Here is a 19,861-nt window from a genome sequence, read left to right on the forward strand (position 1 = left end):
GTCGAAATAATAATAAACACGTTAAATAATAGACGCGATTTCTTGATTATCAAAGAATCAAATTGTCTACAACAAATGTCTTATGGCGGGTCCCGTAAATCCATTTGTTTATGTAATAATTGGATGTAAAATTTAAACAACAATCCGCGATTAATTATTAAACTAAGACATCTACGCGATTTTTCGATAAGATCTGTTTAAACTATAGCTAAAAAACGCCCCCCAACTCAACGACAAGTGATCGATGAATTTCGGATACTTCCGGGGTTCATCGGGTCACTGGTCATCGGTCTCGGTCACCAACTTGAGACCCCCCCCCCAAATCAGTCTCTCAACGTACATTCAACGGATCAGTCAACTTATTCCAGTCTTTCAACGTATCTCCAACGTACCGGTCAACGTAATTCTATAATTTCGCCTTTATCAACGTCTCTCAACTACAATTAGAATATCAGCGATCCAGGATTTCACACGGGTGAAACCCAACGAACTTTGGGAAACTTGTATAGTTTTTTACAATTAGTGACAATAAACATACGAAGTTTTTATAACTTAGTGTCGTGTGTCTTCAATAGCATCTCACTACACCAATCCCAATTTTTCCGACGCCCGACCACTCAAAACAACGTTCCTCAACTAAACATTGGTCCTTCGAGCCGGATGGTGCGGTAAAAAACAGTGAAAAATTGTGAAAGTGCAGTGAAATTTCAACGGAAACCCAAAAAGGACGCCAAGTCCTATAGTGAAATCAACGACCCGTGGAATATTCTGGAACATTCCAACGATAATCCAACGAGAACAATAAGTGTTTATTGCCCTTGACCCTTTGTATTCAGTGTTTACATTCCATCGGGTCTCAAATTTCCCTGACCGCGCGTGCGACAATTCGGGAATGCTCGGCCCACTTCGCTCAACTTCGTCAGTAGTCCCCCACTTACTGGGACTGTGCTCAACGAGTGAGGTCGCACCCCACTCAACGTCAACTCAACGGTCGGTAAAACTCAACGGTCGGTAACGTAGCTATATTAGTTACCAACATAGCAGATGATGGAGAGTATGAGTCAACCCAACATATCGAAACCAACGTCGAGATCAACCCAGTACCTCCAATCATCGTCAACCCTCTAGAGACCCAAGCTCCAACCACACAGGAGCATGAAGATTGGACAAATGTTGTAGAAACTTTTCCGGCAATCAACACCTCAACAATTAAAACGAGGAAGTCCGAAATTGCAACGATGCCGTCAACTATAAGCACACCAACGCAGCTCTCAACAGGAACCGCCAACCAACTAGAGTTTCTACAGGACAGAATTCTAGAATTCAACGCAATCGACGAAGAACTGAGGGAATTAAGGCCATGATCAACAACGCTCATAGTGCTCGTGAGACGGTGGACCACCTGATAAGCACCGCCAGGATTCCGAAAGAAGATTTGGGCGAGCAATTCGTCTTTCACTTGCTCAAACGTTCCATGGAGGCTGACACACGCACCACATGGGAACAGAAGCTGGGAACATCAACGAATTTCATACCTCTGCAGGAGTTAGTCAACTTCCTGGAGTCAACAGCAAGAAGCATGACTCCAGATGATCAACACGAACCAACGGTTCATCAACGGCCAAAAGAGAAAATTCAACGTGGAAAATCACCACCTCGAGCACGCGTTTATCATGCCGCCGAAGCAACAGCTCAACGAAAGGAGCCTCAACATATTAAGCCTGCTGATTGCTGTGCGTATTGCAACGCCAAGCATTTCATTGGAAAGTGCCCATCATTTCTCAGCCTCTCAGCGCAGAAAAAACTAGCGTTTCTGGCAACAACTCGACTATGTTATAACTGCTTCGGTACACACCTGGTGACGAAATGCAAGTGCACCAAATCTTGCATGAAATGTCAACACAGGCACCACACGCTGTTGCACATGGACCCAAAGGACAGAGAGAGGACATCGACAATCAACAGCGGTCCAGAGCAACCATCAACGAGTGCGGAATCAGGTTTGAGTGTTTGATTTATTATAATTCTAATTCATCACTCAGATCATTGATCCTCACTCATTTTCAACAGGTCGTTCAACATCAACACAATCAACTAAAGTCAACGAGAAATCAACAGCTTCAACGACTAGCCAGGGGATTTACGCCCCCCTGAGTCAAGTCGAAGAATCGACTCAACGGAATTCGGTCAACGCAGAGGACGCTAAGTTCTCCCACAAATCAACGGATCAACGACTAGTGCTCTTGGCTACAGCTAAAGCTAGGGCATTCTCCAAAAGCGGATTCTACACGATCGCCAGAATCCTCATCGACCAAGGCTCAGAGCTTTCATTTATTTCGGAAAGCCTGGTTCATCAGCTTCAACTACAACGACGACATTCAACGATTGAACTCATCGGAATTGGTGGAAAACACGCATGTTCAACGAGAGGGATTGTGGCAATCACGCTCCAATCAACGAAACAGCCATTTCAACAGGTTGAGATCAACGCCCACATCCTGCAAAAGCTAACCTCACGGTTACCAACGTTCTCATGCTCATCTGCATCAATCGGATCACTGCAGCAGCTTCAACTGGCAGATGAGAGCTATTCAACACCTGGACCTATCAACATAATAATCGGAGCTGACAACTACGGGAAAATCATCGGCAACGGGATTGAAAAATCCAACCATGATCAATTAGTTGGCCAACTAACAACATTCGGATGGATCTTATCCGGTCCATTATGCAACACAACGTCTTCAACGAGGACCTCCTTATCCGCGGCAAGGGGATCTTCCAACGAACAATTAACGGAGCTTCTACAAAGATTCTGGGTCCAGGAAGAACCACCAATCTCAACAAATCCAACCAACGAGCTCACACCAGACGAATTAGAGTGTGAAGAACACTTTCAACGCACTCATCAACGAGACACGTCTGGGCGCTACATTGTGCGATTGCCACTTCGCACATCAACAGCAGCGCTCGGAGAATCGAGGAATAAAGCGCTTCGTCAGCTCCAGTCGGTGAAACGAAGACTAAACGCTAATCCTGACTACAGCAAACTCTACTATGACTTTATCAACGAATACGAAGCACTTGATCACATGCGACGTATACAACAAATATCAGAACCAGCAACAAACTACTACCTGCCACATCATGGGGTTCTGAGGGAAGATTCACTAACTACGAAGCTTCGAGTAGTCTTCAACGGCTCCAACAAGACATCAACGGGTATCTCACTCAACGACATCCTCCACGCGGGCGGAAAGCTTCAAGTGGATGCAATGGATGTACTAACATGGTTGAGACGACATCGACTCGTCTTCGGCACCGACATCGTTAAGATGTTTCGACAAATCAACGTACACCCTGACGATTGGAATCTTCAACGCATTCTTTGGATAGACGAAAATCAACAACTTGTGACATACCAACTAACAACGGTCACATATGGACAGAAATGCTCTCCATGGCTCTCTTTGAGAGTTCTTCAACAACTCGTCAACGATGAAGGTCAACGATTCCCTGCAGCAGTGCTACCGCTAACTAAAGGCCGTTATGTCGACGACATTTACGGTGGAGCGGACTCTGAGGGAGAATTCAAAGAAATGATAATTCAACTTCAACAGATCTGCCAGGCGGGCGGATTTCCACTTCAAAAGTGGACCAGTAATCGCCCAGAGATACTCCAACAGCTCAACTTGTCAACGGGACCGGCAGGTACAGTGCAATTCGAGGAAGCAGTCATCAAAACGCTCGGATTGTGCTGGCATCCAGCAACAGATTTATTTCAATATAAATCTAGAACATTCAACTCAACGAGCTTCACCAAGAGGGTACTGCTATCGGAAATAGCTCAAATTTTCGATCCTCTTGGATTCATCGCACCAGTCATTGTTCGAGGAAAAATACTCATCCAAGAACTATGGCTGCTTAAACTCGCTTGGGATGATCAACTTCCACTCGACTATGTTCGAAGGTGGAAAGAGTTCAGGGAGGAACTCACGCAACTAAATCAACTGTCCATCCCAAGATGGCTGAATCTATCTCCAACGACTACCAACGTACAAATACATGGATTTGCCGACGCATCAACAGCTGCCATGGGAGCAGTCGTTTATCTACGAGTTCAACGAAACAACGAAACACCAACAATCAGCTTGGTGTGTGCCAAAACAAGAGTTGCACCACTGAAAAAGCTGACGATTCCACGCCTGGAGCTAACCGCGGCCCTTCTGCTAACAAAAATTGTCAGCTGGGCACAACGCACATTGGAAATCAACGGAGAGACATACCTTTGGTCTGATTCTTCTGTAGCTTTGGCATGGATCAACAGCCATCCATCGAGATGGAAGGAATTCGTTCACAATAGAGTAACGAAAATCCAGGAAGAGTTACCAACAGCCGTATCGAGACATGTTGGTGGGATTTACAACCCTGCTGACTGCGCTTCACGTGGCATTTCACCGAGTCAACTCAACGAACATCACCTTTGGTGGAAAGGGCCTGACTGGCTAGCAAAACCGTCGTCAGACTGGCCACAAAATACAACCAGTGCTCCAACGGAAGTCTCTCTTGAAGAGAGACCAGCAACAGCTCACCCAGTAGCTGCTGAAGCTAGGCAGCATCCACTGACAGAGTTCCTGAACAGATATTCTACTTTATCAAAAGTATTACAAGTCACCGCAACGATGAATCGAGCCATCCAACGACTTCGACGACAACCAACGCCCGATTCATCAGTATTAACAACGATAGAACTCAACGAAGCGAGGACATTCTGGGTTAAGGTAACACAACACCAATACTTTGAATCTGTGTTTCAGAACTTGAACAGAGATATTCAACTACCTCGCCAACATCCACTGGCCAAGCTCACCCCGAGAATTGATGATCAAGGAATTCTCAGGCTTGGTGGACGACTAAAGAACTCATTGCTTGATCCAGACGAGACTCATCCAATTATCTTACCACGACAATCTCGCCTGACAACGCTCATCATCAACGAAGCTCACCAGAAAACACTCCACGGAGGAGTTCAACTCACCATGGCTCACATCAGACAACGATACTGGATCGTTGGTGGCAGAAAGTCAGTGCACGCATCAATTCTGCGCTGTGCTGTCTGCACCAGATTCAGGGCAACAAGAGCCCAACAGTTAATGGGTCAACTTCCAACAGCCAGAGCAACGCCTTCAAGACCATTCCTGCATACTGGAGTGGACTATGCAGGGCCACTTCCAATCCTGAAGTGGAGACCAACGAACGCGCAACCATCAACGGTTCATATAGCGGTTTTTGTGTGTTTCACAACCTCAGCTGTTCACCTTGAACTGGTCAACAGACAAACAACGGATGCATTTATCGCAGCATACAAAAGATTTACTGGAAGGCGAGGCATTCCAGCTATCATGTATAGTGACAATGCAACGACATTCGAAGGAGCAGCCAACGAACTCAACAGACTATACAACCAAGAATCTCCAGATAACCAACAAATTAGAGCTGCTCTTGCTTCCAACGGAACCCAGTGGAAATTCATCCCACCAAATGCTCCTCACTTCGGAGGCAAGTGGGAGGCCGCTGTAAAGTCAACGAAGTATCATCTACGACGAGTATTAGGAACAACAACTTTAACATACGAAGAGCTCAACACGATCCTGATACAAATCGAGGCCTGTCTCAACTCAAGGCCTATTGTTCCGATGAGAGATGACCCAGATGACCTTCAGGCTCTTACACCAGGGCATTTCCTCATCGGAGAACCTCTTCAACTACTCCCGGAGCCATCTCAACTCAACACAAATATCACACGATCACACGATGGAATCTGGTGACCCAGAAAATACAACAATTCTGGTCGAGATGGTCCAGGGAGTGTCTTCAACGTTACCACTCCATCTACAAGTGGAATCAACAGCAACGCAACATCAAGGTGGGAGATATGGTCCTGATGATCAATGATGACCTCCCTCCAGCACGTTGGCCACTGGCGCGAGTCATTGCGGTAAGGCCAGGGCCTGATGGACTAGTGAGAGTCGCAGAACTGCTCACAGCAACACCAGAGGTACCAACGAATCCAGATGGATCACCATCAACACAGAACATTCGGGTTCAACGACATCAATACACCAGACCGATAGCAAAACTTTGCTTGCTACCAACGGACCCAACACCAGCAGACCAACAAGAGGACAACTAGAGATTACCATCAACAGAGGATTCATCACGCCTGATGAATGCGGGCGGGATGTTTAAACTATAGCTAAAAAACGCCCCCCAACTCAACGACAAGTGATCGATGAATTTCGGATACTTCCGGGGTTCATCGGGTCACTGGTCATCGGTCTCGGTCACCAACTTGAGACCCCCCCCAAATCAGTCTTACAACGTGTCTCCAACGTACCGGTCAAAGTAATTCTACCTTTTCGAATTATTCAACGTTTCTCAACTAAATTTCGAACCTCAACGATCCACGATTTCACACGGGTGAAACTCAACAAACATTGTGCAATTTGTATAGTTTTACAACTAGTGACAATAAAACCACGAAGTTTTTACAAATTAGTGTCGTGTGTCTTCAATTGCATCTTGCTACACCAATCCCAATTTTTCCAACGCCCGACCACCCAAAACAACGATCCTCAACTAAACAGATCTTTTTTATTGTAAATTTAATGTACAACAAGAAAGGTCTCTTGACAAAATCCTGTAAAAGAGCCTCTTATCGAGATAATTAATAATAAACAATAGCGGTCGGAATTCCGAGGGGATAGCTCGCGATTTTGGCGGAATCCGGCGCAATAACCGCGTTTTCTTGATTATCAACTAAACAAATGGATTTACGGCCTTTTGTCACAAGACATTTTTTGCAGAGAATCCAATTTTCTACAATAAATGTCTTCTGGTGGAATCCCGTAAATCCATTTGTTTATGTAATAATTGGCTTTAAAATTTAAACAACAATCCGCGATTAATTATTAAACTAAGACATCTACGCGATTTTTCGATAAAATCATTAATGTGTAAAATTGAATTTTTGGCAAAAAAACCGTCTTGACAAAATGTTGTAAACCCATTTGTTTACAGGATAATTGGCAAAACGTGTTTTTTGGTGGAAAAATTCTGAAAATCGCGGGCATCCCCCTTGGCGTTCCAAAGCTGATTATTTAAATGTTAATTATCTCATTACGCAATAGCCCTACGGGGTTTTGTCAAAAGATCTTTTTTATTGTAAATTTAATTTACAACAAGAAACGTCTCCTGACAAAATCCTGTAAAAGAGCCTCTTATCGAGATAATTAATAATAAACAATCGCGGTCGGAATTCCGAGGGGATAGCTCGCGATTTTCGCGGAATGGGGTGCAATAAAGGTAAACGAGGCCTACTGTGACCCCTCAAATTTTTTTTTTATTATAAAATTCTTTTGATCCAGGATGGGGAAAGGGAAAAAGAGAGTACTCTCACGTTAGATTCTTGTGGTGGCCCTGAAAAGGGCCGATTTTTTTTTTGGTGAACTATAAGTAGTTCTCAAAATGTCCACCTCCAGCGGCGATGCACAGTCGGGCCCGTTGAAGCAGATTGCTCCGCATTCGCTCCAGTTCACCAGGAGTGATAGTTGCAACTGCAGCGTGCAGCAGTGCAACCATTTCCTCCTGATTCGCGGGGTGATGAGCGTGGACGCGCGACTCCAGAGTACCCCACAAGAAAAAATCGAGTGGGGTAAGATCTGGTGATCGTGGGGGCCACGCAACGGGCGGTTGGCGGTGTCCGGCCCTGTCCCGGTCGTTCCGGTTCCCGATCCAACGCTGGGGAAACCATTCATTCAGCTGCTGGACCACCGGAACGCAGGTATGGGCTGGTGCTCCGTCATGCTGGAACCACAAATCTCGGGAATCCGGGCCATCACCAACTATCCCCGGAAGATGCTCCTGGAGAAACCCCAAATAGTTCCCACCCTGCAATAACAAAAAGGTAAATATTTGCAGTCCAACAAGAAAAGCAGTATTGGCAATGGGGCATACTTACGTCCAGACGTCCTGAAAGATGATGAATGTGGACTTCATCGCCCAGGATTCCTCCCCAGATATTCAACGTTCCCCAGCGATATTGGAACTTTGAACTTTTTGCGAGTCGGGGGTTGTCAACCGCCCAATGATGCTCATTGTGCTGGTTGACGATGCCCTTCTTCGCAAAAAGTTTTTCGTCCGTCCATAACATGTTCCTGAGGAAGTCTGTCTCTTCACTTCTGTCGAGGAGCCATCGGCAGAAGGCCACACGCTTCGGGAGGTCCTCCGGCTTCAAGTCCTGGACCGGGGTAAATTGCCACGGGCGAAAGCCTTCCTCCCGTAAAACTCGTTGGACCCTGCTCTCTCCAACTCCCAGTGAAGCCGCGATGCTGCTAATGGATTGTTCGGGATCCTCCTCCACGGCCTCCAGGATCGCCTCCTCCACGCGAACCCCAGCAGCATGTCTCGGACGCCCTTCCCCCCCATATCGCGGGAGAATATTGCCTTCCCGAAGACGTTGGAGGGCGTCTCGGAATGTACGTGGATCAGGTACCATTCGTTGAGGGTACTGTTCCGCGTACAACCGTGCTGCTTGCGAGCCATTACCCCTCGCAACACCATAGATGGACACCATATCCGCATATTCCACAGCAGTGTACTTCACCATTATGATTACGCTATCAATCACTTTCACCACACTGCAGTTTTTTATCACCAATTTAAGAACACTAATTCGAGTACAGAGCAAGAATGCGTAAGATCCAACTCTGTCTTTAAAGAGGTTTTTCGGGATACTGACGCATTGGAAAAATTGGTGGAGAAGCTTCCCCTCTCCAATAGGAAAATAATAATTTTTATTGCTGAAAATGGCCGGTTCCTCTCCATTGGCTTGTTCCTCTCGTTCCCTTGTTCCAACGTCAGCATATGGGAAATTTGGACTTCAACCTCCCACATTAACAATCCATACGGCTGGTGGGAAAACCCTTTTTTTGCTCACACCAAAGGGTCAAGTCGTAAAGCTGTGCGACACAGCGTCCCTTCCACATCGGGTTTTACAACAGCTAGGTAGCCCAATCACTTAGGAAACTCACATTTAAAAGGGTCCCTAGCTGTTTGCTGCTTTTTTTGCGTTTATTGCCCCCATGCGGGGAAAATCGCGAGCCATTACCAAAAAAAATTCGGCCCTCTTCAGGGCCCCCAGAATAATCTGACGTGAGAGTACTCTCTTTTTTCCTTTCCCCATCCTGGACAAAAAGAATTTTATAATAAAAAAAAAATTTGAGGGGTCACAGTAGGCCTCGTTTACCGTTATTGCACCCCATTCCGCGAAAATCGCGTGCTATCCCCGCGGAATTCCGACCGCTATTGTTTATTATTAATTATCTCGATAAGAGGCTCTTTTACAGGATTTTGTCAGAAGACCTTTCTTGTTGTAAATTAAATTTACAATAAAAAAGATCTGTTTAGTTGAAGAACGTGATTTTGGGTGGTCGGGCGTCGGAAAAATTGGGATTGGTGTAATGAGATGCAGTCGAAGGTACACGACGCTAAGTTATAAAAACTTCGTATGTTTATTGTCACTAATTGTAAAAAACTATACAAGTTTCACAAAGTTCGTTGGGTTTCACCCGTGTGAAATCCTGGATCGTTGAGGGTCGAAATTTAGTTGAGAGACGTTGAATAATGCGAAAAGGTAGAATTACGTTGACCGGTACGTTGGAGATACGTTGAAAGACTGATTTGGGGGGGGGGTCTCAAGTTGGTGACCGAGACCGATGACCAGTGACCCGATGAACCCCGGAAGTATCCGAAATTCATCGATCACTTGTCGTTGAGTTGGGGGGCGTTTTTTAGGTATAGTTTAAACAAGATTATTTGACAAAACCCCGTAGGGCTATTGCGTAATGAGATAATTAACATTTAAATAATTAGCTTTGGAACGCCAAGGGGGATGCCCGCGATTTTCAGAATTTTTCCACCAAAAAACACGTTTTGCCAATTATCCTGTAAACAAATGGGTTTACAACATTTTGTCAAGACGGTTTTTTTGCCAAAAATTCAATTTTACACATTAATGATCTTATCGAAAAATCGCGTAGATGTCTTAGTTTAATATTTAATCGCGGATTGTTGTTTAAATTTTACATCCAATTATTACATAAACAAATGGATTTACGGGACCCGCCATAAGACATTTGTTGTAGACAATTTGATAATCAAGAAATTCTTTGATAATCAAGAAATCGCGTTTATTATTTAACGTGTTTATTATTATTTCGACAATTTTAAACATTAATTATGTAATTTAATCACCCCCTCTACCCCCCTCCCAAGGTTTGTCTTGAAATTGGCAATGATTGAGAGAGAAATATCTTCCCCCCCCCTCTCTTCCTCTCACTAGCGGAATGGAACGTCCGTCCGTGGAGAAGGGGAAGCACGCACACCGCTTACCCGCGGCACACGGACGTACAGCCGCGCAAAGCTCGCGCCCCATTGGCCGGTCTTTTCACCCCCATATCTCGATAGGGGTGCGTCGGGGCGAAAAGTGGAAAAGGACTTTTCGGTTCCAAACCACCCCCCAAACACGCCGGTGCACCCTTCACAATAAGATAAAGAGGACCCTGTATATGGAATTAATTATATTCATATTAAACATATTAGTATTATTGACTTATTGACTTATTATTTTTAGACGGTCCTAACCAGAGGTGCAATCAGCCTCTAGGCCATTTTACACCCTGCCTTTAGGCAGCCGTCTAGTCGCTGGTCTGGAGTATCTGTGCCCGACGAGCTAACTCATAGAGCGCCTTGATCCCGTCCCTGTCGAGGCATATATCTTTGCATGCAGACCCAAAAACATCTCACCTGGCTTCATCGAGTCCGCTGCATCTTGTGCATAGGTGAAGAGGATCCTCCTCCGTCAACCCGCATCTTTTGCATAGGGGGTCAATCCCCTTGACAATCCTTGATAAATACAGAGCCAGGGGCCAGTGTCCAGTGATAAGCCCCACTATGGCACGGTGCTTAGCCCGGTTTCGGCACAACAAAGTTTCTGCAATCTTCCTAGTGGGTTTTTCCAAGAGGGATTTCGTGCGTCTGTCACTAGTCTCCGAGTCCCACCTCTCCGCAATCCTCCTATCCCCAAGCTCCTTGACCAGGTCCCTCACAAAATCGGTGTGCACGCCTAAGTGCTCCACCTCCCCCTGAAAGGCCTTACCTGCTTCCCTGCCGGCCTGCTTCCGTTCTTTGCTAGCTCATCGGCTTTCTGATTGCCTTTGATGCCAGCGTGGCCCGGAATCCAAGCCACTTCAAGCCGATTATTTACGGCAATTTCCTCCATCAGCTCAACGCATTCACCAACTAACTTAGAGCAACACTCGTACCTGAGTATTGCCCTCAGCGCGCGTCTGCTGTCTGAGTAGATGAAGATCTTTTTGCCCTTGTCCCCTCTCTCCAGGATCATCCTTAGGGCAGCCAGCCCAGTCTGGAGCACGGTTGCGTGCGAGTCCAGTCCAATGGCCCTCGCTATTGCGGGCCCCTCTAACCAGACTCCTGCTCCTGCCCGTCCGCTCACCCGTGGTCCGTCCGTATACCAGACTAGTCCACTGGGCGGCGCCCAGTCCGCGTCCTTTCCTGACCGGGTTTCCCCCCATCCAAGGTTGACAGAGAACTTTCTGCGAAAGTGCCATCTGGGTCTGCAGCAGGACCTCCAATGCTGAGCTCGGGGTCGTTCGAAGGGCCCCTGTTATGCCCAGCATCGCAAACCTACCTAGCTTGTCCACCGCTTTCCTGTGGCAGTCCTGATTCACGGTTGAGCACCACACTACGGCTGCATATGTTAGCTGTGGGGTCATAATGGCCGTGTAGATCCATTTGACCATCCTCGGCCTTAGATCCCATGTGCTTCCGAACATTCGCCTGCATGCCCAGTATGTCATAGTGACGTTGTTGGTCTGCATGGCGATATGCTTTTTCCAGTCGAGCTTCTTGTCGAGCCAGATACCTAGGTATTTCACTTCTCCAGAGAAGTTCAGTTCAGTATTGTCGATCGAGCGGGGGTTAAGGATACCCGTCCTTTTGCTTGTAAAGTGCACCATCTCCGTCTTACCTGGATTTACCCTCAGGCCATTCGATGTGCACCACTGCTGAACATAGTTCAGCGCTTTCTGCATCTTGCTATCTACCCTGCTCGCGTCCCTGCTAGTTAGCAGCAGTGCCACATCGTCCGTATATGACACTGTCCTAACCCCCCGTTCCTGGTGTCCAGTGACAAGGCCGTCGACAACGAGAAGCCACAGCAAAGTAGCGATAACCCCTCCCTCCGGGCATCCCCGCCCCGCCGCGGCCATTAGCGCACTTTCCCCGAGGATGGAGTGGACAACTCTGGTTCGGAGCATGGCGGCTATCCATTTGGTGACCGACGCCTCGATCCCAAATGATGTCGTCGCTTTCTCCATTATGTCAAAGGAAGTATTGTCGAAGGCTCCCTCCTTCCTTTCTTTTGCGTTTTCTATTATGCCTACCAAGTGGTGGAGTCAGTTGATCTGCCAGCTTGGTATGCATGTTGTGAGGGGCATATCTGGTATGCCCTCAGTGCCCCCACCTTAATGTTCCTGCCGACCAGTCTTTCCAGCTTCTTCAGCAGGACGGAGCTTAGACTGATCGGTCTGTAGGCTTTTGCATGGTCATAGCTGCATTTACCCGGCTTAGGGATAAAAACAACTCTGACTCCCGCCACCTCCTGGGCACATAGCCCAATGGTAGGCAGGCCTTCAGTGCTGGTAGCAGTCTGCGCAGGAGCAATGGACCCCCTCTTCGCAAGAGGGCCGGATATATGCCATCTGGACCCGGGTGTACTACATTTGGAAGGAGTCCACCGGCCACCGCAGCCTGCCCAGTATTATTATTCTTGCGGCTAGCTCCCAGTCGGGATTGCCGCTTCCTGTTCGCGTCCAGTCCGCCTCAGGGCACTCTCCAGGGTGCTCTAGAGCAGAGTCCGGAAAGTGCGCGCGTACCAGACGCTCAAGGACCTCTCGCGGTTCTGTGATAGTCTCTCCCCTTGTCAGCGTGATTCCACCCAGACCTTGTGCAGGGCCCCCCGAGAAAACCCTGCGAAGCCTGGAGATGCTTGAAAGCGCCTCCAGTTCCTCACAGTATGTTCTCCAGGTGAGCTCCGTTGATTGTCTTATGAGCCTCTTATACTCCCTCTGCACATTTCTGTACGGAGCCCAGTCTTCTGCTCTCTTTGATTTGTGCGCTCGATTCCCGAGTCTCCTGGACTGGCTTATCAGCCTGTCCAGCTCGCGACTCCACCAAGGCACATTGTTTCCTTGCCTGCATCGTTTAGCCGGGCATGCCATCTGGAAGGACTCGGTTAGGGTAACGTGGATTCTCTCCACCTCGTCCTCCAACCTGTCCTCCCTACAGGGCCTTTCGCGTCCTACCCTGAGCCTTTCCTCCAGGTTCCTCTCACAGGAGTCCCAGTCGGTGGCCCTTGGGTTTCTGCGCAGGCGGTCCTGCTGTAGTTTGGCACAGCCCTTAATGCTAAATCTAATGCGTAGCTGGTCGCAGAGTGTGTCCTCACGGTCAACTCTCCAGTCCCTGCATCGCCCCGCCAGCCGGCGGGTGCACATGGTTACGTCAATGATACACTGACAGCGAGAGGTGACGAACGTAGGCTTCGAGCCCCTGTTTAGAATCTCCAAGTCCACGTCTGCCATAAATTCCAGGAGAGCAGTGCCCCTGTCATTACATCTTTCACTGCCCCATACCACGTTCTGCGCATTTGCGTCGCACCCCATAATGAGTGGCAGCTTTTTGGCTCTGCAGTGATTCACCAAATCACGCAGCTCCTTGGTAGGTGGTGGTATCGGCGAGTCATGCGGGAAGTAAGCCGAGCAGAACACAATGTCTTCTGCTTCAACCTCCCCCCGAAGTCTCACGACAACCGCCACCAGATCTCTGTGGCAGAAGTTAGCCATTCCCCTGGCCCCGCACGCTTTTTTGACAGCAATGCAGGCCCTGGGGCCCAAGTCACCCCGGGCATAGAATAGCTCCACCTCCCCTCCAGATAAGCCTTTAACCGAGCCTCCGTGATGCCGAGGCTCTTGTATAAGGCATCCGCCAAAAGACAAAAACAAAACATATTTTTGTAAAAAAATGCGCCAAGCATATATTTCGATGTTGTTCATTTGAAAAACAAAATTGAAAAAAAACTTAAAACAACAATTACTGAAGAACAACAATTGAAAAAACTACAGAAATCACAAAAGACGCCAAGCTCATTGATTTAATTTACCAGTGGAGAAAACTGGTGATAATAGGAGTCCATAAACCGTTTTGAGTTCTCTATGAATATTTTGACTAAAACGAGTACCATAATATTCTACAAAGGACATCGCAGTCAAATCAAATACTCGACTCAAATCGAAAGGGGTAAAAAGTCCTTTGTGAATCAAAAAATTATTCAGCCATGTGGTCAGGATCAACGTACTTGGCGCGGTTTTTTCGAAACTCACCACTTTCTCTTTAGAACTAGCGACAACAGAGTACTTTCCTCTATTATACGAACTGTCGTTTAGTCTGAAACGTCGTACCAATATGACAGTGATCTTTTGATCAAATCATCTAAGGACACTGGTTCTTTGATGTTATTAAATGCTAAACTCAAAACAATATTATTCTCTTTTGAAATTTTCATATAATTACATACTTTACATCGATCAAGATGAGTAAATTCATGTTTTAAATTTTGTTGTAAATCACGCACTTTGTCACATAAACGCTCCAGAAAGATTACGGGATCCTGCTCGTTATCAAGAGAAAATTTATCATCGACGAATTGTATGAGTGCACTTGCATTCAAAACTTCAGAGCCTTCTATGTATTTTTTCAATAATTCATTGATTACTGTGTGCTCATCTTCAGGTGTGAGCAACAGTACTTGGCGTATTACGAGGGACGGAAATATGCATTGAATTACTGCATTAGCATAACTGGCACCACCGGCAGAATTGCATAGCCCGAAGATAGACGAACTTATATCGACTTGTTTATTTTCTACATTCGTCTCATCATTTGAACCAATTTCAAAAGCCCACTGAGTGTCCCATTCCTTCGGCCAATATTTATCGGGCAGAGGTATTTGTTTCATATCAGGTCTGTATTTTGCCCTGAGTCTATTGTATTCTTCAATGGCCGTAATGGAAGCTTATGCCGAAGATGGATCGAAATTGATCAAATGGACGCCTCCCAATGTAGTTACTCTTGAAAGAGCGACGTACGTTTGGCCAGAAGAAAACATGGTTTGTCCCACTTCCATAACAGCATTGTGTAAACTCAAGCCTTGACTCTTATGAATTGTAATTCCATAGCGCAAACAGATGGGAAACTGTCGTCTCGATATGTAAGCTCCACTCATGATTTCGAATTTTACGTCGATACGTTCAATTTCGAATTCTTTCCCCGATGCTAGGCGAACGGTTATAGAATTTATATATTCTACTGCCTTATTAACGGATTTAGTAACTGCTGTTACAACTCCAATAGTTCCATTAACCAAACCAATAGTAACATCAATGTTCCGTCTCAACATAATCTTCGACCCAACTTTAATGGTGATGATTTTTGCTAATCCAGCAGGTGAACGGTCATCTTTTTCTTCTTTATCTACCATTTTCATGGCTTTTTTCTTAAGCCGGTGATCCCGACAATCTACTGAATCTTCAGCGATAAGTACTATTTCCTCTGCAGAAATTTCATCCAACATTATAGTATTTAAGCATTCACATTGCTTACGCGTTGAAAGTAAACATACCGTATCCGGCGGTAAACTTTTTACATACTGACATAGAAGATATACTCGATTTGCAGTTTTGAATGAGCCAATGTCAAACTGCCTTGATTCTAATAATTTGATGTTTTCAGCAGTGATCATGCCCACCCTCAAATGAGATAGAAGATCTCCATATGCTCTATCTTTCTGCTGACGCATATTAATCGTCAACTCATCATAACTGAATAAATCCGTCCAAATATTAGCACTAGACATCGATCCCAATCTCTTTTCTACCTCCGTTGATGACAATTTTACATACGGTGGATCTTGGCGAACAGGAGGTAGCTGTAAGAGATCTCCGAAAACTAGAATATGTTTTCTGCCAAACCAACCATCAGTCTGCTCGAAAGTATCGAATATCTCCATGAGTCTCTGATTGATATACAACAATGTAGTATTAGAAACCATTGATATTTCATCAATTATTATCAGTTCTACATCACGCATCTCTTCCCTCATAAGTTTCAATAAGTTATCAGATAACTGCACATATTTCGGTGTGTCATCATGTTCTATGGTGAGCTGGAAATATCTATGAATAGTCAATCCATTGATATTGAAAGCTGCGATACCCGTGGGGGCTGTTACTGATGTTTTTCGATCAATACTTTACTAATCCAAGTCCGAATCACTTCAATTAGGAAACTTTTCCCCGTTCCACCTTCCCCACTAACATAGAGACGTAATATGTCATCTTTGGTAGTCAGCATGCGTTTTACTTCTTCAAATATTCTCTTGTGATCCCCATTCATTTGTGAAACCATGACCTCTAAATCCACACTTTTGGTGACTTTTTCATCAATGTCTTTGAATTCCTTCATAGCCATTTTACCTTCTTTCGGATCACAACCGACCTTCGTTTCAGGTGATTGTGTAGTCTTCTCATTAGATTTCTCAAGTTCCTCTCGAATTTGTTCTGAAATGTAATCGAATCCTCGTTGGAAGGTTTCCCCCTCTTCGAGATATTCACATGCTTTGGCAAGGTACTCTTTTTCAGTTTCAAAAGCTTCTGTGTAGGACAGATGGCCTTCTTTTAACTCAGCTGTATCTCTCCAGGGTTTAAAGAGTAGTAGCAAGGTAAAAAAGTAGTTTTCCGGTTCGGTACTAATATTGTGTCTCCAATGATTAATCAAATATCCTCTTTTACGTTTTTTCAAGAATAGAGAGGAATTGAGAGCATAATACGCAACCCCTTCAGTTTTCGGTTCTTTGCTGACAATATCATACCATTTGGAAAATTCATATAGGCTCAAGGATTCCACGGCATCTGGTCGATTCGGATAATGATCATCTATCAATGACGGGCAGAAAATATCTGTTGATTCTTTTTCTAATTTTTTTATTTCATCATGTTTTTTGACTTTTCGATTTCGAATCATTCTTACATCTAACCACTTAATGGTCGTGTTAGCATCAGTTCCATACAGAGAAATTCCTAATAGTGTATCAGCAGCTTCGAGGGCTCCAAGTTCTCGATTTTGAAGGGCACGCATTCCTATATTCCACAATTTTTGTTTCACAGTCTTTGTTGAAGTTGCTTCTTTAATAACTGTCGATGTCCTTGAAACTTCATATTTTGTTGAATATTTAGTGCAGTATTGCGTTAAAAGTGATGATGATTCTCCAATAAACTGTATGTCCATATTACCTTCCCATGCAACGAGAAGAGCAGGATTATAATCGTTAATGCAAGTTTCTCCTTGACTTCGAGGAAGATCATAAAGTCTTGATTTTGTTATCAATTTTTTACGGCCAGCAATCGAAATGGCAGGGTCTCGTAACACAAATGTATCAGTGACAGGGCGTGGAAACCCAAATCGACATTTCGTTGTAATTTTGCCGGACTTCTCTTTTTTTCAACGTAAGCAATAACTATTGTACTTATGCTGTTGATGTGTCGTAACTCGACGGTGTAGATTTGGGGAAATTTTGCTATTGGGAATCGTGCAAGTAACGTAGCGCATGATAAATGCTGCCACTTCCTCATTTGAATTTATACCAACAATTGGAGTGTTTTCAACCCATATTATCAAATGGAAATGTTGGGTTCCACGTCCTTGATATTCCCTTCGCCAAAAGTAGTGCTCGATAACTTTCAGATAGTAGGAAATCAAGTACCGCATAAAACTTCATGTCAAGAAATCTAGACACAGAAACTGGATCTGCTGCAATGACTTCTCCATCAGATAATTTGTCCAGATACGGAGCATTAATTCTGCGAACATGTAAGATCATTTCTTTCCAATTCCATTCTGCGGGACTCACAGTCAGAAACCATGTGGCTGGCCGATAGTGTCTAGCCATGCACTTCAAATTATTCCGAGGTTTTCGCCAGAATTGTTCTGAATTACGGAGTCGCTCAAAAATTGTATTCATATTTCCTTCTACATCTCCCTTGTGTATTCCATCCAAGTACCTTCCGGCTGTATATTTCTGACGTGGATTCGTTACATGCAGTGTGTGATAAATTCCACTGTTGATTTATCTTATATTAGTGTTATTCAATAAATAAAACAGATACTGTTGATTCAACCGGAAACGTGGTATTCTTGAGCAGAGCCGCATTTTGATGTACTCTTGATCCATTATAGGCTCATTGCGCTCCTCCCATTGTCCGTTCTCTCGATACGGATATAAATCAGGAAAACAAAGTAAATCCAATTTTTGCATGTTGTAATTCAATGGGACGTCTCGTACTTTCTTCATTTGGTACAGATTACATGCTGTTTCATTCACTCTTCTATCATGCATGGGATAAATCGTATATTGCTCAAACCGTGACGTAGTAGCCAAAATTTGAGTTACCATAGGAGATGCTTTGGGAGGATCGTCCGCTATGACAGACGGTAACACAATTTTTTCTTGTTCTCTATTTTCCTTTTCACTTTCGCTTTTGACGGGTTGTGATATTTTCATGTTGGCTGTTTGAGGTACTGGTTCGCTTGCCGTTGATGCTTTTCTTTCTACTCCTATCGCATTAGATTTAGTAATCAGATATGTATCTTTATCGTCATCTTCAGCATTTTCACTATGCAGGGCCTCACAGTTGACTTCCTCATAGTCTTCTGTATCGCTCTCTCCTGAATCGATCTCATATTCAACATCGTCATGGGTAAACCATTTCATTAAATTTTGAGCTGATTCAGGTAGTTCGATTTCGGCATATAGTGGGTTATTACATCGTAACCATTTTAGAGCCATGAAGACCTCCAAATCGACCAATTTCTGCCAAATAACCTTAGCTTTAGTAGGGATTCCTCTGATTAAAATGTACAGCTCATGATCTTTATTAATAGGAGCCGTAGTTGAGGCTATCTTATTGAGGGTTTCTTCCATTGGTAGTGGTAAATGGAAAGTTTGGCCTACAAGTTTCTGGACGCGCATGGTATGAGGTATGTTCCTTTTGTGAACAGTTCCTGATCTCTGCACAACTTGAAATACTTTTGCTCTTTGAATGAGTAGTTTTTCATAATCATTCAAATTTGTAATCTCATCTGGGACATCACGTACATCGTGGTTATTTAAAATACAAATTGGTGGTAACCGATTTTTTCTAAATATTGTCAGACAATAGTCACATACATAATCGCTCGAGAATGATCCACGCATTTCAATGAATTTGAACAAATCGACCCAATAGACAGTTTGAATTTCTTTCCGCAAATTTGAAATCCTTCTAATACCAGTTTTCGGATGCAATTGTTGACAAGAGATGCAAGGATATTCAGCCATAACCCGTTGGTTCAGAGCTATAAAAGCGTCCTTATACTTGATCTGTATCTTATCTTCGTCCAAATCATCAATTCCCATTGAACAGGATTCGAAGGACTGTCCGGATTTTTTCATGTCATTTGATATTACTTTTAATTTAGCCAAGTTCATGGATTCTAACGCGTCATATAAATTTGTCATTTTTCCAAATGTCTCGTTCAGTTTATACAAAACTCTCTTGATATTCCTCATGGTTGGGAAGTGAGATGCTAACATTTCCACAGCAAAGAATAAAGATTTACACGGATTTTG

General features: G+C 44.7%; 1 protein-coding gene across 1 annotated transcript; it reads left to right on the plus strand.

Moving 5' to 3' along the window:
* Nucleotides 1-337: 337 nt before the first annotated feature.
* On the plus strand, nt 338-5,831 carry LOC135171619 (uncharacterized). Its single transcript, XM_064138249.1, has 2 exons — nt 338-2,000; nt 2,071-5,831. The coding sequence occupies exons 1-2, from the start codon at nt 1,361-1,363 to the stop codon at nt 5,826-5,828; spliced, it is 4,398 nt and encodes a 1,465-aa protein (XP_063994319.1). The 5' UTR covers nt 338-1,360; the 3' UTR covers nt 5,829-5,831.
* Nucleotides 5,832-19,861: the final 14,030 nt, after the last annotated feature.

This window comes from Diachasmimorpha longicaudata, chromosome 2 (assembly GCF_034640455.1).
Source record: "Diachasmimorpha longicaudata isolate KC_UGA_2023 chromosome 2, iyDiaLong2, whole genome shotgun sequence".
NCBI lineage: Eukaryota > Metazoa > Arthropoda > Insecta > Hymenoptera > Braconidae > Diachasmimorpha > Diachasmimorpha longicaudata.

What these genes read in the sequence shown, in the direction of transcription:
- LOC135171619 (XM_064138249.1), top strand. Translation starts at nt 1,361, where the DNA reads ATGATCAACAACGCTCATAGTGCTCGTGAGACGGTGGACCACCTGATA. An exon ending in ATCAACGAGTGCGGAATCAG is followed by an intron (nt 2,001 to 2,070) that starts GTTTGAGTGTTT and finishes CATTTTCAACAG; the next exon opens with GTCGTTCAACATCAACACAA.